Source organism: Podarcis pityusensis, assembly GCF_964106645.2.
Source record: "Podarcis pityusensis genome assembly, chromosome: 2".
NCBI lineage: Eukaryota > Metazoa > Chordata > Lepidosauria > Squamata > Lacertidae > Podarcis > Podarcis pityusensis.
The window spans coordinates 3,745,743-3,769,244 of record NC_138029.1 but is presented as its reverse complement, the minus strand read 5'-3'; the positions used below and the strand labels follow the sequence as shown (position 1 = coordinate 3,769,244).

Sequence of the window (23,502 nt, the reverse complement as noted above, 5' to 3'; positions counted from 1 at the left end):
ATAAGTGAGACTGCAGGTGGAAGCTGACATGACTGAATGCTCTTCTACCCAACAACGACTACTACTTCAACAAAATATTTGTATATAAAAAATGGCACATCAGAGAAAGAGCTAAGTTAGAATTCTCTGCAGTTCTTGGCATAAAGAAATCTATTGTGTGTGCTGGGAGTGCGCAAGCATGTGCCTCACTCCCCACCCCCAGCTCTAAAGTGGTTCAGCTCCAGGCACAAGACTTTACAAACTCATCTGCTGTTCTGGAGAACTGGGCCAGTGATAAATGTACAATATGGAGATTTCTCCAGCTCTGCTAACTAACAAACATACTCTCTAGTGCTGATTCACCTTTTTCTACTTCAACACCTAAAACATGAGCCCAAGCCCAAAACTGAATAGACACCCTCCCCTAGGCCATTGGACATTTCATTTAAAAAAGAAGAAGGGGGGGGGGGGACATTACAAACATCTGAACAGCCATTGAAATCTTTTTTTTTTAAAAAAAAATTCTTTAAAGAAAACTGCTGTGTGATATTCCCGTATGTAGGCATGAGCTCCGCCTGTGTTCAGACGTAACCTCCATTCCTGAAGCAGTGCATCACCTATGGAACAAACAAACAAAGTTTGTAGAACAGGCTCTTCAAAATGGCTGCTGAAGACCAAGGTTAGTTATAAAGTGGAGCTGGGATAGGCACAAGAGTTTAATTATTCTGTGACAGATGCGGCAAAGGTGCTTGCTATCTTGTCCAATACCTATTTCAATCATTACTTCTGATCACCTCATCTGAAATAGGGACATCTAGGAGCTGGAAAAGATATAGAAACAGACAATCACAAAAACCAAGGGTTTGGATTGTTTTCCTTGCAAAAGGCAGGGATAGCTCACCTGTGGCCGTTCAGATGTTACTGGACTACAACTCCCATCATCTCTGGCCATTGGCTATGCTGACTGGGCCAGATGGGAACTGTAGTCCAACAACAGCTGGAGGGCCAAATGTTCTTCACCTCTGTTGTAAGAAAAGGCTAAAGAGTGTGGGACTATTTTGGGTGGGTGGGTGAGGACAGAATATATGAAATTATGCATGGCATGGAGAGAGTTCAGAGATGCATTTTTCTTCATGGCTCATAATACTAGGACTTAGGGTCACCTAAGGGAATTGATGGGCAAGAAATGTTCTTTCTTGCATGCAAGATGCAACGGAATTTAAAGCCATGGGGTTAGATAGCTTTAAGAAGGAATTAGACCCCTTATAGCTCAGTTGGTAGAACATGAGACTCTTAATCTCAGGGATTGGACTAGATGATCCTCATGGATCTCTTCCAGCTCTATAATTATTGATTGTGATTCTGTGAACTCACTGGAGGATATGCCTACTAACAGCTATGAACTATGTAAGCTCAACAGACCGTCTTAAAACAGACTTTGCCAACCTGGTACCCTCCACATTTTTGGATCAGAACTCCTCTCAGCCCCAGCTGAGCGGAGGCAATATTCCTCTGAACATCCAACCATGAGGGGAAAAGAATAATGTGGGGAGGGTTGTTGGCTCAGCAACAGATCTTTGATATGATCCAGTAAGATCTCTAAAATTGCCCCTTGACTAAATATAGAGACCAAACTAATCACAGCCCTTGGTAAATTTAACAAAATAGTCAAACTGTCCAATGCTAATAAGAGGGTTGTCATCACTTTTAGTGGTGCCTGAATGCATCATAGAATCATAGAATCATAGAATCATAGAATCATAGAGTTGGAAGAGACCACAAGGGCCATCGAGTCCAACCCCCTGCCAAGCAGGAAACACCATCAGAGCACTCCTGACATATGGTTGTCAAGCCTCTGCTTAAAGACCTCCAAAGAAGGAGACTCCACCACACTCCTTGGCAGCAAATTCCACTGTCGAACAGCTCTTACTGTTGAAGAACCTTGAAATCTCTGCTTCTGTTTGGCTTGTGCTTTGTGTTAAGACAACACATTGCCGGGTACAGGTAGGCACTCAGGTGTGCGGGAGCCAGAGAGTGAAGACTTGTGCCAAGTCTGCTGCATGTGTCTGCATCTCCCCTGGGGCCCACATTGTATCTTCATTCTCAGTATACTAAAGTACAAAGAACGTCCCTTTCAGTTTTCATTAAGCCTGGGCTTGAGTGAAGCAACCAAACCTTTCCCTTGACCAATTTGATCTGAAATGAACTAATCTAAGCTGAAAGGAGAACTAATTGAAGTCACAGTGAGACTTCATAATCCAGGCATCCACAAAGGGAATTTGATACCCGCAGAGCTAACATGCTCTCGCTCTCTCCCTACTCTCACACCATCCAATGATTTTTATCACTGCGGGACTTGCAGCTGCATGTGTCTGCATTGTGCCAGAGGTCATGCAGATGGCCTGGCACCTGTGGCCTTTTGATCTGCAATACAGCTTGCTTGCACATGCACAGCAAAAGATAAATATTTTATCATGATTATTTTGTACCCCAGAGCATCCTCTGGTTCAGGTTCACCTGGACACGCTGCCTTTATTTAAGCATAGCTCTCAAACCCATTTTCCTGTTCAGTTGCTCAGTGCTGAAATGCATGAACTGAAGAATCACAAAGGTGGTTCACGTGGCAATATCTGAATGAGCATTTTCAAATATTGCCCTGAGTGCCATTCCTATGTATAAAAGGCTCATGTTTGACATGTTTTTAAGTTTAGAAAACAGAAAAAAGGGGGGTTGGGGTTAACCACCACCAGGTTGAGTAGACATATTTACCTTAATAGACCTGGTAGTCTTATCCATTCATTTTAATGGGTCTACTCCAAGTAGGACTAACATTGGCCACAACCCATTATTTTGGCATTGGTATTCATCCATCCCTATGTTAAGATGTACATACCCCTTGCAGAATAAAGTATCCACATTGCATCAGTGTTCTGCTCAGTGCCATGCATGTGTGCCAACATATGGAATTTCTTCTTTGATGTGCATACAGCAGGTCATATTAGGGTTACTATGCACCAAGGCAGAACTATGGGTTTATTCTTCCTTACTATGTGCAGAGAGATCTTGATGCGCTTCTGGGATATACAGTGTCCCTATTCATCTGGGCAAACATTTGCATTGCATTTCAGAAAATGCTGAAATTCCAAGTGAATGGGTGTTATTTGCTATCACATTTTAGCCTGCTCTCCTGGGGTGGGGGTGGGGGACAATAGAAATAACTGATTGAAAGAAACGATTGAAAATGTGAAGCTACTGTTTGCACACACACAAAATCCAGCAGCTATGAACCATCCACCTCTTCCTGGATTTTGGTACAGTATTTTACAGGTGATCTTTTTTTTAAAATGTGGCAAAAAGTGTTCACCCATTCCAAGGAAAGGCAGTGCTGCTTCACTCTAAATCAACTTCATTTTGCTAAGCCATCACTGACCTGGATTACAAGAAGGAAGTGGGGGAGGAAAGCCCTAAGCCTAGGGAAAGCAGCTGAAGCAGCAACAGATTGGGGAAATAATAGCTATGAAGGAGCAAGAGAAAGGTGAATTGCAAATTACTTTCACTTTCCAAACCCCAAAGAGGTAACCATTCAGCAAAGTCAAAGGCTTTTCCCTGCAATACTTTCCCTAGCTCATAAAGGAAGACTATATATCACTAATGACGGCAATTTCAGAATTGGTATAATACACCCCTGGGTGTCCATTCTATTCAGAGCAGAGTTGCCTCCTTTATCTCCCTTTTCCTGCCCTCTCCCCAAATTTAGAGGCACAGCTATACATACTCCTTGGCCAGCTTCTGCTTCTCCCCAGAGCTCTCCGGTGGTATATGAACTCCTTGCTTCTCTGAGGACAGGTCTGGCTTCACATTACTGGGTCTCTCTGCGCAGCAAGCTCCCGTGACGCTTCCTTCTGCACAAAACAATTGTCAATAAGTCCATGAGGAAATGGAGGGATTTTTTAATTGATTCACAAAACAATCAAGCCACGGAGCGGAATAGGGAGAACAGCAACATTGGCAGATGATACTGGCGTATAGAGAACAATAACAACAATAAAACCAAAGAACGGCTGTCAAAACAGCTCCAGAGAAATCTCTCTAAACTGGGTCACTGAGTAAAGGCATACCAGATGAGATTCACTGTTAATAAGCAGACACAGTTATACTTACTTCTCACTACATATATGCATGGATAGATTCTCAATTGGTTGGAACTGCTCAGGGAAGATTTGGGAAGGTATGAATAATAAATAATGGGAAGCTCACAGGGAATGTTAAACTCAGTGTGTCATGACAATAAATTCCAGTCATAGCCAGCCCCCTCTTCCCAAATCCACATGGCCACATGGCCGTTCTGAACTCCAGCAGGTGTGCCTTCCCCCATCTATAACCCTGCCAGAGAAAACTGTATGCACACCTCTTGGCACTTGAGAAGCCGTTACCTCTGTTAAAGTGAGCAGACAACTCTTTGGAAGCTCCACGCATGCAAAGGATTGCGAGGGTGTGCAATAGTAATAGGAATAATAATTGATTATATAATCATAATGATTATTATATAATCATTTATTATTTCTACCTTGCCCATCTGGCTCGGTTTCCCCAGCAAAGGGATCAAAAAAGTAAAAGAAGAGAAAAGTATCTTAATGCTGCTAATTAAGCCTAGACTGCATCAAGTATATTCCTTAAGAAAATCTTCAGTTGGGGCATTTTGTCTATGGGAAAAGAACAGGGAGTATGATGGTGATTTCTTTAATAGAGGGTAACAGAGAAAGTTGTAATGTACATTTTGTTAATGTAACCATTTGATCAATATTCTATAACAGTGTACATTTTTACCTTTGCAACTTGTGTGCCTTCCATAACCATTGACTAAATAGCTGCAACAGGGCTGCTCAGAAGAGCCTCCTCTGTGTGCAAATCACATGTGTGCACATGAAAAGAGGAAAGTGCCCACCACCTCAGCTTCAATGTTCATGTGTTGAGAAAATGTTGATGGGAGTGGGTTGCTATGTGCATATAGCTGCCTATACGCACAGAGAAGTTTTGTGGACAAATGGCCATCATGGAATGTTCATAAACATTCTGGCTTTGGAAGAGGAAGGATCAGCCACAGGTGCTGAGTAGAGATGGGTGCAGTCATCTGAAAAGGTGGGGGAACGAAGGGATAATAGGCCCAGAAATCAGGTTGAGTGAAGAAGTGAGGCAAGAAGGTTTGAAGCAGGAGCTGAGGGTGATAAGAAACCCCATACAAAGCCTAAAGGAAGGTGTATGCTGCTTTGGAGAATGGGTAAAGGCAGGTGTCTCAAGAGTGACGAATGTGTCTGTAGGGTGGCTGTGGGGAACCTGCGGCTCTCTAGATGTTGCTGGAATAGAACTTCCATTCTCCTGACCATTAGCTGTGCTGGCTGGGGTTGATGGGAGTTTTAATTCAACAACATCTGGAAGGCCATAGATTCCCCAAGCCTGCTATCGGGGTGGGGGGCATGGACCATCACTGACAAAGGTCAATATCCAGAGAGAATCATGTAGTGAGGTCTTCATTTCCAAAGTCAGTTCTCTGTGCCATCACACAAACGTCAGCCTCCTGACAATGCAAGAGGCACTGCGATTTGACAAAAGCGGGGGGGGGGGGGGGGAGTGTGCACAGGAAAACCTGTGTGTAGGTACATAGAATCGCCTGCATGATGCATTTGTCCATGATGCATACTTTACTTATGCAGCTCTATGTATGAAGTGCCATAGGGTGGAGTTATTAAGAGAGCCAGGCTAACTGACTGGGCACTGCAGCTTCTTCCATCTCTTAGGGATGGCATTTTCATGCCACTGAGTCCAACTCTAAACCTCTCTTGAATCACACTCTTACAAAACATCAAAAAGGAACTAGAACTACCATTCTTTTCACCAAAATTCAAGACATCCAAGAGTATTTAGGTTCTTGCAAGGAGAATGAATGTGATAATGCTGGTCCCTATAATGGGTTTTGTTTTGGGTGTATTGTCTTTTGCTGCTTCATGATACTGGGCCAGTTTGTATTAAAAATACCGCTAGCTCAAAAGATTCTTGTTGATGCTGCCTTAGGCAAGTCAAAATGTTGAACTCTCCACCACTGTGTCCTATTACAAGACAAGCCACCTAACATTTCCAAGAGTTGACTGGATTTACATCTTCTCAGTTTCATTTTAAATCCTTGTAATTTAAATCACATGCTATTGTGCTGGACATTCCTTAAACTGGACTGAAACTCACCCTCAGATTCCTGGACATCTATCAGTTACATATATTAGAAACCTCTGTCTATGGAAGCGCTGAAAAGTGTAACATGCTACCTCTTTTACCAGTCCTTTACTATTGTGATTGTGCAATTCATTCAGTCAACAGCAGCTCTCTCTCTCTCTCTCTCTCTCTCTCTCTCTCTCTCTCTCTCTCACACACACACACACACACCCCACCTTTCTAACACAACACTGTTTCTCTATAATGCACCCTCTGGAATTAGAAAAAAAAGATGAGTTCAGGAGGGACACAATAGATGTATATAAAATTATACACAGCAAGGAGAAAGTTCAGAGGCAGATGTTTTTCTCCATTTTTCATAATGCTAGAACTTGGGGACATCCAAAGAAGCTGAATGTTGGGAGATTTAGGTCAGGCAAAATTAAACACTTCTTCCTACAGTGCATAGTTACTGTGCAAATCGTTCCCACAAGATACAGGGATGACCACCCACTTGGATGGCTTTAAAAAGGGCTGGATAAATTCACGGAGGAGCAGGCTGTCCATGGCATCTGCTTGGCCCTCTCAGAACAGAAACCTGGACCAGATGGGCCATTAGCTTGATCCAGCCAAGCTCCTATGTTCTTACTTGGGGCAAGGAAAATAAGAACTGTTCTTGTTGAGTCTCCCATATAACAGACACACATTTTCTCATAAAATAGCCCAAACATCTTGGACCTGTTTTGCCTTTTTTATTATTTTTTATATAGGGAGAAACATGGTCAAATGCCTGCCACTTTTTTTACTTCCTCCAGCTTACAATTGTGCCTGTGCCCCAGGGGGGCTGGGGGAGATCAAGGTGGCTCTTGGTTGAATCCCCAGGAAAGGACAAGGGCAATTTCAGCCCAGTAGCTAAGCCTCTGCCAGGATGCCCTTCCTCCAGAGGTGCAGGCAATGGTCTCTTTCTCCAAGAGAAAGCTGAGGAAGGCCCCTAGCCTGACTCTACGGTTAGGCTGGCCCTGGCTGAAGTTCCAGTTGTTATGTCTTGGACGACAGCTTCCCATAGCATATTCCTCAAAAGCTGTGAGTTCTCAACCAAGGGAAATAATAAAACATACATTACTTGAGCTTAGGTTGGGGGAGAACCCCACTCACAACCCTTGGTGGGACATGACACAAGTCTCTAGGGAAGCAGTTTGCTCTTTTTGCCTGTTCCCTGCTCCACTCTGAAGTCCTGTTTATAATGGAAAACAAGAGCAGCCATCTTCCCTCTTCTGTGAAATGTCAAAGGGGAGACCACAGCTGTTTTGAGCCCATCATCCAGCCCCAGCACTTTGCAGGACACGCTCACACTATGAATATTTGACAAGGGGCTTGGGCAGAGCTTGTTAGAGAGAACATCCCTGATAAATCATTTATCAAGACAGGGAGTGGATCAAAACGCTTCCCTCCAGGAAGGCCTCCCCCCCCCCCCCACAGAGAGAGGACTCAAGCAAAGCTCGGCTATCATTTTGAACTACATCCGCTAGAGGCCACTGTTGGATCTCCTTATTAGACAAAGGATTTTTTGGCATGACTTTGCATTCAGGCTGCCTGCTGCAGTGTGGAGGAGAAGAGTGTCCTGCCACACGCACAGGCTATTAGCATGATCTGCAGCAGCATTGTGTTAATGCACAGCTTGCTTTCACATAGGCTGTCATGGATCGATCATATTACATGGACCATTTAAAAAAACCAAAAACAGATTCCAGGGTGGTGCTATGCAGATAAAGGACTGCACAAATCAGAAAAGACCTCTATGCCCCCACTGAGTTCTATGGGATAAAATGTAGGGTTGCCATATGTCCTCTTTTTCCAGGACATGCTCTCCTTTTCATGGGCACATAAAATGAGTGTCGTCATAGTTATCCATTGTTAAAAGTAGAAGTTGGCAAATGTGTCCTCTTTTTTGCTCTTCAAAATATGAGAACCCTAAAATAAAGCATAAAATGTAGGCTAACCTTCATCAACCTTCATCAAAACATCTGGAGGGCTTCATCAAGCTAGGAAAAGTGGGTAATGCCTCTAGTTGACTGAAACATACTCACGTTCCTCCAGGCCAATGGGCTCCCCCAGCTGAGCATGAGCTTGGGCCAAAGGGCAACTCCCAGGACTGTGGCCAGGTTCTGAGTTGGCATGAGGGCAGCAGCTTGGACTGTGTGGCTCCTGGCTCCCAGTGCTGACATCCTCCTCATCCGCCTGCTGCTTGCAGAGATGGTGCTCAACCATCAGCTGGAGCTCTGAAAGAGGGAGAAGGGGAGGAAGAAAACCTCATGAAAAATATGAAATTTAAAGAGTCTGGGACGATTTCCTGTGCACACATTTAATTTTTTTTAAGCCCAGTTGTAAAAAAGGAGAGTTGTTCATTTAGAAACATTCAGCTACCAGTAGGCAGTGTTTTTTGATGACTTGGGAACTGAAGGAAGGTGTAGTTGTAGCCCAACACACAGGGCTGTGGCAAACGAAATGGTCCCTTTGGTGCAAGGATTTCTGCCTGCGTACCAGGTCTTTCTCTCCCTCTCCTCTCCTGCCCCCTGTGCAATTTGTTCCAGAGTGTTGGGGTAAATCACAGAATGGATTTAGATGTGGGGGAGGCAAAGTCCCATTGCGGAGATGTGCCAACAGAAAGACTTTGTTGGTTACAATCCCCCAAGGTTGAAGAACAGTGTTCTAAACCACTTCCTGTACTCCATGCTTCCTACCCCTGGGCTCCTTTACCTGGGAGTAAGTTCCACTAAGGTCAGGAGGACTCACTTCTGAGCAGATATGCATAGGAGCACACTGTCAGTGCCATTATCACCCTTTTTGACCCAATGCCTAATGACCTAGTATATGAATATTTGACCTTGAATCCTGGTTGTCAGAACTTGAACCTGTTTTCTGGAAAACATAATTTCTCCATCACCCACGAGTCATAATGACCTCTAGTTATGGAACCTGTTCCTCTTTCAACCCTGATCTCTCTGTGCTCCAAAATGGATCCTGTGACTCTGTCACAGCCTGAGAATTGTGCTCTGCAAGGCTTAAAAAATAGCAGGGTGGGCAAATTGGAGGGAATGTAGAGCAATGCAAAATATAAAATGGTTCAATGCAAAATTTATGAGGAAAGACTGCAGGAGGAGGAGGGGGGACCAGACACATTTAGTCAGACAGAAAGAAGAAAATTGTAGATGGGAAAACACAAAGACAACTTAGAACCCATCCACACGTACAGAAGAATCACACAGGACATCTTTGTGGGCACTTCAGAATGTTCAACTGCAAATGGGAGTGGGTAGGTTTGCATGAGTGAAAAATAACTAAAACCCTCACTACAAGCGGATATCAGGTTGGCAACTGTTCTACATGCAGGAATCCATCTTAAATTGGTACAGACCCACTTGGGGGGGGGCGGAGGTGTGGGTCTTCCATGGGGGTAGATCACGTCTCTAAGAGTTGGACATTCTGGAGCAATGCCATGAATGAGCATTTGTAAAAATAGGTTGGGAGAAGCATCTGCCTGGGGCTGTTTACGTGCAAATGGGCTTAAGACCAGTTGGGGGGAACAGAATGGATTGGATGACCTTTGAAGGTACCTTCCAGCCCTATAATTGGAGGATGCTTGTTTAAAAATAAATCCTAATCTCTCTTAAACGACCATGTCATTAATTACAGGATGGCATTCCTGGGATACTGCCAAGCAAGGGACATAGCAGTGTGTCTGTGTGTGCGCATGCGCATGCACACCTTTGAAAAAACAGCCATTCCATCTGTGGGCCTTCAGTGCTTTTAGCAAGCAAGTCAATAGACAGCCAGACAAAAACTTGTGCTGGCTACTGACCTTGCCATTACCTCACAAAGAGAAGGGGGAAATACTGCGGGGGTGAAACATGCTGCCATTTGAAGGAGCTGTGGCTGTGAGCCCCAGCGCTCTCCCCCATCTCCAAGCTAATGAAGTGGGGAAGACGCAGGGGTTTAGCCTATCCTGCACAGAACCTCACTGACAGAACTCTTGATCTTCTCTAGAGTGCAGAGAAAGACATTGTGCCAAGCCTTTCAGAGTGGGGGAAAGCAGCGAGAGAGCTTGTTGCTTTCAAAGCACTGCCAATATCTGTACGAAGTTAAGAAAAACCTCCATTCCTTCCCAGAGTGAAGCAACACGCTCAGGCTGGGTAATGGCAAGAATCATTAAGGGCTCTTCACTTGGAGTCAACTAGTCCCTAAACTGCAGCCACTGTTACCTTTCATGGTGGGGGTGGTGCGAGAAACCTTCTTCCTCTGCCTTGGAGACATCGACATTCCTGGCTGTAAAGAAAGGTGGGGGTGGGGGGAGAGGTGAAAATACCTGATGAGCCCCTAGGTGGAAACTCTGGAGCAAAACTTTAGCTATGTCCTGAATCTGGATCCTGCCAGTTCAGGAATGAAAGAGAAGATGCTCAGTGAGAACAAGGCCTCTCAAAATGCAGCCTCTCCTCTCTGATGGGCCCAGTCCGTCTGGAGAGAACGTGCCACTGCCTGATGGGCAGGTGCCTTTAGTCTACATAGCAACAACCTGCCAGAAGAAGTCCCTCCCCACCTGCAGCCCCTCCCTTCAAGATTCAAACCAAAAAGGGTGCCTGATTTGTCCACTCCCATGGAGGCATGATGTGGGAAGTGCTCCCATTCACTGCAGTCTCATGTCAGGAAAACCAGCACCCGTTGACTTGGGGCTCTTAAAGCAGGGGTGAGCAGCCTGTGGGCACATGGGCCAAATTGCCAGGCCTCCCCATTTGACTTGTGAGACTGGTCTGTGGAAGCCCATCTTACACCTGACATCATTTATGGCATCAGGTGTGCGGTGGTTATGGGTGGGGCTTCAAAGGAACATTTGGGAACTTAAGGTGCATTCTGGATTACTCCTTTGATGGTACAAGGTGAGCCCCCACATGCCCATCAGCTGACAATAGGAGGTGGAAGATGCTGGTGAACTTCTCTATGTTTGGAGAAGAATTTTAGCAGCTCCTAAAACTTGCCACATTAGGAAATATTTCAAGGCCAGGAATTTTCCCCTGGCTAGATTAAAATCCAAACGAGATAAGAAGTGTTAGCTCCCCCCTACCCATCCACACCAGATCTTTCCACCAGCACCATCACGACACTCTCCTTCAAGCCACTGCTCCTTAAGTCAAGGAAGAGGAGCAGCAGTGGCAAATGCTCCCTCTCTCCTCCTACCATGAGATCAGTAGCTCTTCTGAGGACTTATATGATCACCAACTGAAATGAAAGGATGTGCATTAGGTGGTGGAGCTGGTGGTGATGGCAAGACGTTTGGTGAGGATCAGAAGGCACCCTTCCAAGCACTTGGATTGGCTTAGAAAGATAATATTCTTTCTTTCTCACTCCCCAAATTAATGTTAAATAAATACCACTTTACTATACGATCAAGCAATGAAGCCTTTTCCTGGACTAGGTGCATGGTGGAAGAAGGTTGCCTGTGTCAACGCTTGCCAACAAACAACCATCCTCTTCACATAGAAAGCTAGCACACCAGGGAGAACCTTTTCACTGACATTTCATTTTTCTATGTGCATGGAGAATTTTCACTGGGGGTGCCTTAAAACTGTATCTGCAGCTTGAAATGGTTCTATCCAGGACATACTTTAGCACCCATTTTTGCTGGATAAATGAAACTGGACTTCAGTTCCTCACCCCTTGGAGAAGTTATACATACCTTCAAAAGAGGGTTGGGGAGGCGGTCTTCATCAATTTCTGGGAGAGAAGGATTTGTATGTGTGGAGAGGAGACACAAGGGAGGGGGAAAAGAGCAATACGTTAATAAAGAAGCAGACAGAATCATGCCATGATGAAGGGGGCATAATTTTGGCAAGCCAGGGAGAGTCACCAAATCAGTCAGGAGATAAACCTGGTTCACTTGTTTCAAAATAGGTGCAAGTAACGCCCTTGGCTGCCCCCCCAGAAGATCATGCACAAAAGAACACTGCCTATCCTCAAGAATCCTGGGAACTATAGTGTGATGGTGCTGGGAACTACAGCTCTGTGAGGGGCAAACTACAATTCCCAGGATTATTTGGGAGAAGGATAGCTTGAATGAGAAAACTCCCAGGGATTCTCAGAGTGTATTGAGTGGAGTTCTTCCATAATGTTGTTATAATGTGGTGGTGGCTCATTAAACTTTTGGAATGTTTCATTTTTTGGATTAAATTGCTTCTCATTAAATTCAGTTCAATTTATTGTGTTTCTATGGTTCTCCTTGTTGTAGTACTTTTTGGGATTAGGGTTATCTGTGGCTCAAGGTGCTGATTGAGGCACAGGACCATAGGCCTTTGTGGAGCTTTGCAACTCTCTTCAAGACCCCAATGGGTCTGAGAATGCCTAGTCAGAGAAATGTAAAAGAATGACTGATGAATGTGCAAACAAGCAATTAGGACTGACTGGGCATTGCTTTTGACTTTTAACCAAAAAACAAAAAACAAAATAAAATCAATACAGAAAATATTTCCCTCATTGGGCCCAAAGAGGTATTTCCTGCCAACTCATCCGCTAATCAGTTTTACCCAGGACAGGAGGTAGGTGGAAAAAGACACCTGAATACTAGATCTGAACATCACTAATCCGAGCATCAGACCTGACCCAGGAGTGGAGCTGCAGCCAGGCACACACGCAGCCCAGCTGAGGAGAGAGGCAGCACTGCCGCTGACTCTCCTGCACTCCACCCCCAGGCTTGACCCGGGAGCGGAGCTACTGCAGCCGGGAGCAAGGAAACTGGCTCGGCAGCTCCCTCGCCCACCAGAACCAGGCTCCAATGAGGGAGCCTATCATGGGGGCGCCTAGTTGCGCCCCCTCCCCAAAATGCATCCGGGCCAAGCACCCCTCAGCCCCCCACTCTAAGCCACTGTGGGTGACAAATGGGTGGGGTCCCTCCTCCAGCAATGAGAGAGTGATAAGAACAAAACCCAGAGTTCAGAGTTTAGTTTTGTGTGATGTGAGGGAGAGGAAAAAGTAGCAAGCAGAGGGTCAGAGGGACATGGCTGATTTCTGCTTGAATCCATGGTTGCAGCTATCAAAGAAACAGTACCCCTTTGGGGTCTTGGTGCTGGGAACCCCTCCACTGTAGGCTCAGGTTGTATATATGCGTAAAGAAGCCACATATCACAAAGACACCACAGTCTCTGCCATGCCTCATTCCCAAAAGGAAACACGAACCCTGGGTAAATGGCTGGAACCCCTGGAATCTTGCACTGCTTGGAGATAGTGTTGGTGCACAACAATGTGTTAAGAATAAGGGCAATACTTCCTGAGGGCTGCTTCATTTACCCTCCATGACTTCAGCATTATAGGTGTGTTCAGGATGCATCTTCCCCTTCAAAAGCATGACTTTTGCTAAATAGAAAGCTAAACGGGCAAACATTTGACAGCCTCTAATATTTCACACACCACACAGGGTACCTAATTTGGAGCGGCTCTGTCACCCAGGAAACGTAAGAGGGTGTTGTCATGGGAACTAGAACACTGCTGGACTACCAGGCTCCCCTTCTGTAACTCCAGCAGACCAGAAACCATTCCGGCAGGATCCCAGAAACTCACAGCTCCAACATGCTGCTTTAGCTCCAACGTGCTACTAGACACCAGGCAGGATCAAACAGATTGCAAGGGAATGGGACTTAGCCCAAACAGAGTCTGCCAGAGGGCACGACCCATTTAGCAATGATCTGAACTGTGCAGCTTCTTCTTTTTTAAAGTCAGCTACAAATACACCTTTTGTGAGATATACAGGCTTAGGAATAATCATGGAGAAAAATGTGTTTCATAAAAACTGTCTCTTTGGTTTTGAGCCACGAGAACCCCTACAACGTTTGAAGACGCTGCACAACTGCCGTGTTAAGCAAACCTGCCCAGAAGCAATATAGAGAATTTGATGGAGAAAAGGGTCCGAATGGACACTTAAAAGAATAAAAGAATTGTGAGTGCATTAATTGTACCTTCCCCAACTTTTGTGAGGCAGGGTGGGGGTGGAGATTAGGCTCAAAATCATGGTGCATGAGGGATGGTTAACCCTTTTTCCTGTACTGCAGCTGCAGTGAAATACAGCCCACTCCCAGGGAGTGAAGGCAGTGGCGGATTTATGGGCAACCTAAGCAAACAACAGCTTAGGGCCTCAGACTATGAATGACCTCTAAATATGAGGGTTTGCATTCAGCTAAATTTTACTCATAGTAGACCTTTTGAAATGAATAACCCTTACTTAAGTCATATGTTCATTAATTTCAGTGGGTCTATGCTGAGTAAAACTTACACTAAGTTGACATTTTTACTGAATTTCAAGTCTTACATAATTGGCTTTTTAAAAAATTAAAGGAAACTGGGGAAAGAGACTCTAAAATAGACACAATTGTTCTGATAGGACCAAAAATATATACCAAAAATAGCATTGATTTTAGCACCACTACGGACCTCTTAAACTCCACATGGCCTGGGGCCTCACTGTATCTTAATCCAGTGCTGACAACAGGGAAGGACTTGGGTCTTTCACATTTCAGTGGCACCTTGTGCAAGGCCAAAATTCAGAGCCTCCCCCCCCACCTCTCACCTTCCATTCTACTCAATTCACTATGTCTTGGTTGCAATGCCCTGCAGCGCCCCCTAGGTGTGGGGCCCTAAATCTGCCTCTGCTGCAAGGAGGGATGCTCTCCCTGCCCCTGGCCATGCAGAAGGCCAACTTCCATTGGCATCAGAAGAGTATGGGCTGGTGGTGTGGGGCAGGAAGGTGAAAGGAGGGTGAAAGGGACCAGTCTTGGCTATCTGGACAGTCCATGTCTTTCCTCCACCCCACCCCCACCTGTTCACTCAGGCTGAAGACAGATGTGGCATTTAAAGGGGAAATCTACTGAGTAATCCACCTAATAACTTGCTGCTTCCTGGTGAAGAATAAGTATGCATTTATACTGGCCAGGAACTTCCAAAGCATCTCTACTGCCTTACAAATGCTACATTCCATCTTCAGCCAAAAAGACCCAACCCTGGAAACCAGAGATCCTGTGTTTAGCCTTCAGAATTGCTCCTTCAGAAACAGAACCTCTGTTTATACATATCCTCCATCTGAGATCTGACTTCATATTATGCTACCAGATGGGGCTCAGCACAGCATTCAATATTTATGTGCACTGTAGCAGCGACTCCATACAGTGGCATACTCCCCCCCCCCCCATTTAACAAACACATTTTCTTCTTTTCTGCTGCTGTGGCTGTTGGGTCTCAGAGGAAGGGATGGTTTTGGAATTCACAAAGAGGAGCGTGTAATTTCTTGGCTTTCAGATTATCTCTGCTCCATTTGAAGATCAAACACAGGTGCCTCCTGGCAGAAGGGGGGGGGTGCTGGTTTATGTCAGGAGAGGGAGTTGAAGAAACACTGTGTGGAAACCGTAATCAGAGCATGATACAGGCACATGTGTTGTGCGCTTGCAAGACTGCAGCATTTTCTCTCTCTCTCTCGGCCAATCTGCTTTGTGTGGTAGGAAGAAGACTTGCACTTTAGATGTGCTAGATAATAACACAGAGCAAGTTTAATCTAGTTTGCATTTGCAACTCCCATAAAAAGGCAGAGAAAGCCTTTTTTGGGGCCTCATTCAACCCCAGCATTTTTTGTTCTCAAATGAGCATTCCTGGCAGGGAGGAAAATTCAGTCTAACCCAGGATGATTGGCACTCACAGTCATATGATAATCTTGCAATCAAGGGTGTTTTTAGAAGAAGGCACTGCCAGACAAGTTCTACAGCAGGGATGAAGGACCTGGTGCCCTCCAGATGTGTCTGGACTACAAATCCCATCACCCTTGTCCATGTTGGCTGGGACGGATGGGAGTTTGAGGGCCACAAGTTCCCTATTCCTTCTCTACAGGAAGATTGTATAAACTAGCTTTTCCTTGCATTCTTGTGAACATAAGACCATTGAGACATCTGACGTGCAGCTTGTTCAAGCAAGCATAAGCAAATCACCTTTCTCTTAACTTTGAAAATGAAGTTGGTAGGCTGGCTCCAGGTAGAACTTCCCACAAAGCAGGGCTGGCTCCAGGTAATAGGAGAAATTGGCTCGTTATGGTGAACAAGTCCAATATTTTCTGAACACCTTATATTACAGGGGTGGGAGAGCTGCGGCCCTCCCACTCCCATCAGCCCCAGTCAGCATGGTCAGAGATGATGGGTGTCATAGTCCAGTAATGTCTGGAGATCCATGGATGTCCCCATCCCTGTCCCCCCCCCCCCGCTGTATAGAAAGATAGTCACGTCAGTGGCACAAATCACCTTGTTCCAGGGTGCTGGAAGGGCTGGGAAAAGGCCAGTTAGCCTGAATGTATGATTGAAGGCATAGCCATCTAATTCAGGGGTGGCCAGAAGGTCGTTCTGGATCTACTGGCTGATATCTTTGTGATCTGAAGCAGACAAGGCATGGCTTTCTGAATGCCAGTTGTTTAACAATGGCAGCAGCAAAATGTATTGTGGTGCTGAAATGAAAAAAGTTAGGGTGGGGAGTCATCCAGGACTGGTGGGGTGGGGGGCCAGCATAGCAGAGGTAGTCCACCCACCCTAACCTTTGAATTCATTCTTGCCACTTTCCATCTCTCCGAGGAGGATATTTTCTCCTGGCTGATGAAGCATGACTCACAACTGCTGAGGCCGACCCCTTTCATGCTAAGAGATGGAGCACAGAACCTTCCTTACTGATATATTCAAACCCCTTCTTCCCTCCATTGTGTTTCTAAAAGAGTATCATAGCTGCAAAGCAGTGAGTGAAGGAGACTGAGCAATTACCAGCAGAATAAAGTGAGTTCACCTATCAGCTCCAGGGAGCAGCTTAGCCTTGAGATAAAAGAGCTTTAATTTATGCAGCTAGAGGAATTTAACTGCTTTTTGTTGCTAAATCACACACACACACACACACACACACACACGTGTGTAACCCTTCTTGATGCAATAGCATGCAAATGTTCATAACATCCTACCCCCACCCACTCCAGTAGAGTGGGAAGGCAGCTAAGGTCATGCCTGCCCAGGCTGTGTTGATTACTTTCCTGATTTGTGATGCAAATGAGTATTGCCTTATCAGCTGCCCCATTTCCTGAGAAAGGGGTGGGGAACCTTTTTCAGCCAGAGGGCACCCAGTGTGCTTTTACCTTTGCACAGTGGGCTAGTTTCTATACACATGGTGGTATTCAACAAACATTTGCAATAGGAAGCTCTACTTAGCCCTTGAGCATGCAGGTGCTCCCATGAGGGTCTCAGTCGGAACACACAAAATCCATCTCCCTGGTCCTCTAATAGGAAGACCACAGAAGTCATTCTGATGCAGGGGTCCTCAGACTTTTTGAACAGGGGGCCAGTTCACTGTCCCTCAGACACTGTTGAGGGCCAGACTATATTTTGAAAAAAATATGAATGAATTTTGTTGAATTTCTACCTGTCATGTAGCTGCAAAATGCCGATAACAATCATATATGTGAACTATTTTTCCTAGGAGTGTTCCTGTGCATTTAGCTGCATGGGAGGCAGAAATCGAAGAGATTCCCCCCCCCCCCCCAGTTATGAATGAAGAATACAGTTAGCAGGCTTCTGCCTGTCATGCACTGTTAAATATACAGGAGCTCAAACCAACTAGGAAAAGCAATAATGTATCTCAAACAATTAAAGGTAAAAGGTAAAGGACCCCTGGATCATAGAATCATAGAATCATAGAGTTGGAAGAGACCACAAGGGCCATCGAGTCCAACCCCCTGCCAAGCAGGAAACACCATCAGAGCACTCCTGACATATGGTTGTCAAGCCTCTGCTTAAAGACCTCCAAAGAAGGAGACTCCACCACACTCCTTGGCAGCAAATTCCACTGTCGAACAGCTCTTACTGTCAGGAAGTTCTTCCTAATGTTTAGGTGGAATCTTCTTTCTTGTAGTTTGGATCCATTGCTCCCTGTCCGCTTCTCTGGAGCAGCAGAAAACAACCTTTCTCCCTCCTCTATGTGACATCCTTTTATATATTTGAATATGGCTATCATATCACCCCTTAACCTCCTCTTCTCCAGGCTAAACATGCCCAGCTCCCTTAGCCGTTCCTCATAAGGCATCGTTTCCAGGCCTTTGGCCATTTTGGTTGCCCTCCTCTGGACACATTCCAGTTTGTCAGTGTCCTTCTTGAACTGTGGTGCCCAGAACTGGACACAGTACTCCAGGTGAGGTCTGACCAGAGCAGAATACAATGGCACTATTACTTCCCTTGATCTAGATGCTATACTCCTATTGATGCAGCCCAGAATTGCATTGGCTTTTTTAGCTGCCGCGTCACACTGTTGGCTCATGTCAAGTTTGTGGTCAACCAAGACTCCTAGATCCTTTTCACATGTACTGCTCTCAAGCCAGGTGTCCCCCATCTTGTATTTGTGCCTCTCATTTTTTTTGCCCAAGTGCAATACTTTACATTTCTCCCTGTTAAAATTCATCTTGTTTGTTTTGGCCCAGTTCTCTAATCTGTCAAGGTCGTTTTGAAGTGTGATCCTGTCCTCTGGGGTGTTAGCCACCCCTCCCAGTTTGGTGTCATCTGCAAATTTGATCAGGATGCCCTTGAGTCCATCATCCAAGTCGTTGATAAAGATGTTGAATAAGACCGGGCCCAAGACAGAACCCTGGGGCACCCCACTAGTCACTCTTCTCCAGGATGAAGAGGAACCATTGATGAGCACCCTTTGGGTTCGGTCAGTCAGCCAGTTACAAATCCACTGAGTGGTAGCATAGTCAAGACCGCATTTTACCAGCTTCTTTACAAGAATATCATGGGGCACCTTGTCAAATGCCTTGCTGAAATCAAGGTAGGCTACATCCACTGCGTTCCCTTCATCTACCAGGCTTGTAATTCTGTCAAAAAACGAGATCAGGTTAGTCTGACATGACTTATTTTTCAGAAATCCATGCTGACTATTGGTGATCACAGCATTCCTTTCTAGGTGCTCACAGACTGTTTGCTTAATGATCTGCTCCAGAATCTTCCCTGGTATTGATGTCAGACTGACTGGGCGGTAATTATTTGGGTCCTCTCTTTTCCCCTTTTTGAAAATAGGGACAACATTTGCCCTCCTCCAGTCTGCCGGGACTTCGCCTGTTCTCCAGGAATTCTCAAAGATGACTGCCAGTGGTTCTGAGATCACATCTGCCAGTTCTTTTAATACTCTTGGATGCAGTTCATCTGGCCCTGGAGACTTGAATACATCTAAACTAGCCAAGTATTCTTGTACTATCTCCTTTGTTATTCTGGGCTGTGTTTCCTTTGCTGAATCATTTGCTCCAAATTCTTCAGGTTGGGCATTGTTTTCTTTATCAGAGAAGACTGAGGCAAAGAAGGCATTGAGGAGTTCAGCCCTTTCTGTGTCCCCTGTTTGCATTTCACCATCTTCTCCTCTGAGTGACCCCACTGTTTCTTTGTTCTTCCTTTTGCTACGAACATACCCATAAAAGCCTTTTTTGTTGCTTTTTAATCTCTCTAGCAAGCCTGAGTTCATTCTGTGCTTTAGCTTTTCTGACTTTGTGTCTACACGTGCTGGCTATTTGTTTGAATTCCTCTTTGGTGGTTTCCCCCCTTTTCCATTTTTTGTACACATCCTTTTTTAATCTTAACTCAGTTAAAAGTTCTTTAGATAGCCACCCTGGCTTCTTTAGGCACCTTCCATGTTTCCGTCTCATTGGTATTGCCTGACGTTGTGCTTTTAGTATCTCCCTCTTAACAAACTCCCAGCCATCATGAACTCCCTTTCCTTTTAGTATTACTGTCCATGGGATCTCACCCAGCACTTCCCTAAGTTTTATGAAGTCGGCTTTCTTAAAGTCAAGAAATTGAGTCCTAGTATGCTTGGCTGCTTCTTTCCGCTGTATAGTAAACTTCAGAAGAGCATGATCACTCGCGCCTAATGATCCTTCCACTTCTACCCCACTAACCAGGTCATCAACATTGGTTAGGACCAGATCTAAAATGGCTGTTCCTCTTGTTGCTTCTCCCACTTTCTGGACAATGAAGTTGTCTGCAAGGCCAGTGAGGAATCTGTTTGACCTTATGCTCTTGGCTGAGTTTGACATCCAACAAATATCCGGGTAATTGAAGTCCCCTATTACTACTATCTCCCTTCCTTTTGCATGCTTGGCCATCTGTTCCAGGAAGGCATCATCTATGTCCTCCGTTTGGCTTGGGGATCTATAGTAAACTCCCACAATGAGGTCACTGTTATTCTTCTCTCCTTTAATTTTGACCCAAATGCTCTCACTTTGGCTTTGAGGTTCTAAATCTTGGATTCACAGGTATACACATCCCTGACATATAACGCCACACCTCCTCCTTTCTTGTCTGGTCTGTTTCTCTGAAATAGATTGTATCCCCCCATTATTACATTCCAATCGTGGGACTTATCCCACCAGGTTTCAGTGATGCCTATTATGTCATATTTAGTTTGCTGTACCAAGAGCTCAAGCTCATCTTGTTTATTTCCCATGCTTTGCGCATTAGTGTACAGACATTGAAGTCCATTAATCATTCCCCCGTGTCCCTTATTTAAGGATTTTTTCCTCCCACCACTAGGTCTGCGTGCTGTTTGCTCCATTTGGTCTATGACATTTGGATGATCATCTTCATCAATTGATAGACTCCTACCTTCAGGAGCACTGTCTCCCTCCCCCACATGGTTAAGTCCAGTCAAAGGCGACTATAGAGTTGCGGCACTCATCTCGCTTTCAGGTCAAGGGGGCCGGTGTTTGTCCACACACAGATTTCCGGGTCATGTGGCCAGCATGACTAAGCTGCTTCTGGCGCAACGGAACACCATGACGAGAACCAGAGCGCACGGGAACACTGTTTACCTTCCTGCTGCAGTGGTACCTATTTATCTACTTGCACTGGTGTGCTTTCAACTGTTAGGTTGGCAGGAACTGGGACAGAGCAACATTGCAGGGAGGCTCAGTGGTTTAGACCACAGCACCACCAGCATCCCGTATCTCAAATAATACTGCAGAAACAATCCAACAAGTAGAGTGGGGAGGCAGGAATGGGGGGGGGGAGGGAGGGAGGGAGGGAGGGAGAGAATAAGCCCTAGCACAGTTCCTGTGCATTTTAACACCAGTATGTGAGACAGAAATCTGATAGCTAGACTTTGTTTAATCAGGGGTGGTAGAAATCACCACCAGTTGCATTTTATCCATGTTGTGCAGCTGTTTAATACAATATCGTATAAGCAGAGTTCCTGTGCATCCCAAGCTTCCTCCCTCTTGGGGAGGATGGAAGGTTGGACCTCTGGCAGCTATACGTCTGCTCAATACAATACATGCAACTTACTTTCACTTATTCATTAATTGCCCTGTAACATGGCTCTCTGGGCAATGTAACAAGAAATGTTTAAACACAACTTGAAAAATGTTAAAAAGACAAAAAACAAAAACAAAAAACCCCCACCCCGATTACGGTCCAAACATACCACAGCTAAAAAGATCCAAAACATCACAGACTATTTCATATACAGTGGTGCCTCGCAAGACGAAATTAATTCGTTCCGCGAGTTTTTTCGTCTAGCGAATTTTTCGTCTTGCGAAGCACGAAATCCCATAGGAATGCATTGAAATCCAATTAATGCCTTTCCTATCGTTAAAAAAAGTCCAAACAAAGCCAAATTTGGTACAACAAGAGTTTATTAAGTGCTCTTTAAAGTCACACATACTGTAAAGAGCATTTCAAAAATTGAAGGAACAATAAATTAAGTTTCTAAACATGACAGGAAAAACATTTAAAAATCAAAAAAGGGTACATTACATTTTCTAAGACTCTAGGGGACCACTCGAAGAAGGTTCCTCTTCCACTCTTTGCTTCTTGCTTAAGAACCTGTCCATGGTCTGCTGCTTCATCCGCCTTTTCAGCACCTCCCTGAAAGACGACATGACCCTTGTATCAAACTGTTCGCAAGGTCACGTGTCACGTGCTTGTCAGGGTGGTTCCGCTCTGCAAAAGCCTGCACATCCTTCCACTTCAGGCAAATGTCCCTCAGTTCTTTGGAGGACAGCCGTTCCTCAGTTGCTTCCTCCTCTTCCAGCGAGGCCTGCTCCTGCGCAGCCTCTGCCTGCAGTTCGACCAGCTCCTGGGTGGTCAGCTCGTGGTCGTGCTCCTCCACCAGCTTGCTGACGTCCTCCTCTGTGACCTCCAGGCCCATGGTCCTCCCCAAGGCAACAATGTCCTGCACCACTGTTGACTCTGGTGCATCAGAGTCACTTGGTGCCACACAGTCCGGCCACAGGCTGCACCAAGCGCAATTCAAATTTCTCTGGCTGATCCCTTTCCAGGCCGTGGTGATCATCTTCAAGCAGGTGACGATGTCGAAGTGGTCCTTCCAGAATTCCCGCAGGGTGATGGTGGTGCAATCAGTCACCTCGAAGCATCGCCTGAAAAGCTCCTTGGTGTAGAGTTTCTTGAAATTGGCGATGACCTGCTGATCCATCGGCTGGGGCAGTGGTGTGGTGTTAGGCGGCAGGAACATGATGTTGATGAAGCTGAACTCCTCCAGCAAGTCCTCCTCAAGGCCTTTAGGATGAGCAGGAGCATTGTCCATCAGAAGCAAAGCCTTCAGCGGCAGGTCGTTGTCCAGCAGGTACTGTTTGACAGCAGGGCCAAAAGCAAGATTGACCCAGTCCACAAACAGCACACGTGTGACCCAAGCCTTGCTGTTGGATCGCCACATGACACTCAGCTGCTCCTTGTCGACCTTGTGTTTCTTGAAGGCCCGTGGGTTCTCCGAGTGGTACACCAGCAGGGGCTTGATCTTCAGGTCGCCGCTTGCGTTGGCACAGAAGAGCAGGGTCAGACGGTCCTTCATGGGCTTGTGGCCAGGCAACTTGGCCTCCTCCTGAGTGATGAAAGTCCTTTTGGGCATCCTCTTCCAAAACAGCCCGGTCTCGTCGCAGTTGAAGACCTGCTGTGGAACGTAGCCCTCCGTCTTCACAACCTCCAGGAACTCCAAGGCAAAGTCTTCAGCTGCAGGAACATCAGAACTGGCAGCCTCTCCATGCCTGACCACGCTGTGGATTCCGGATCTCGTCTTGAACCGGTCAAACCAGCCTCTGCTTGCCTTGAAGACTTCTGGCTCGCCTGAGGTTCCTGGCTGTTCCCGGATGAGGTCTGCGTGCAAGGCCTTGGCCTTCTCACAAATCACGCCCTCAGTCACTGTGTCCCCTGCACACTGCTTCTCGTCTATCCAGATGAGGAGCAACTTCTCGACCTCCTCCAGAACAGCTGGGCG

The 23,502-nt window shown here is 45.7% G+C and overlaps 1 protein-coding gene across 2 annotated transcripts in view; it reads right to left on the bottom strand.

Annotated features, from left to right (window-relative positions):
- Positions 1 to 464: 464 nt before the first annotated feature.
- The window catches only part of PPP1R1A (protein phosphatase 1 regulatory inhibitor subunit 1A), a 77,657-nt gene continuing 54,619 nt past the window's right edge, over positions 465 to 23,502 (bottom strand). The window contains exons 3-7 of one of the 2 annotated variants that reach the window (XM_080990589.1): positions 11,912 to 11,949; positions 10,443 to 10,506; positions 8,271 to 8,462; positions 3,755 to 3,878; positions 465 to 596 (exon numbers count right to left, since the gene is read on the bottom strand). In XM_080990589.1, coding sequence (XP_080846715.1) covers positions 593 to 596; positions 3,755 to 3,878; positions 8,271 to 8,462; positions 10,443 to 10,506; positions 11,912 to 11,949 — 422 coding nt within the window. In that variant the 3' untranslated portion in view covers positions 465 to 592. Of the gene's footprint in view, positions 597 to 3,754; positions 3,882 to 8,270; positions 8,463 to 10,442; positions 10,507 to 11,911; positions 11,950 to 23,502 lie in introns of both variants that reach the window. The other variant, XM_080990588.1, reaches the window with a different exon arrangement.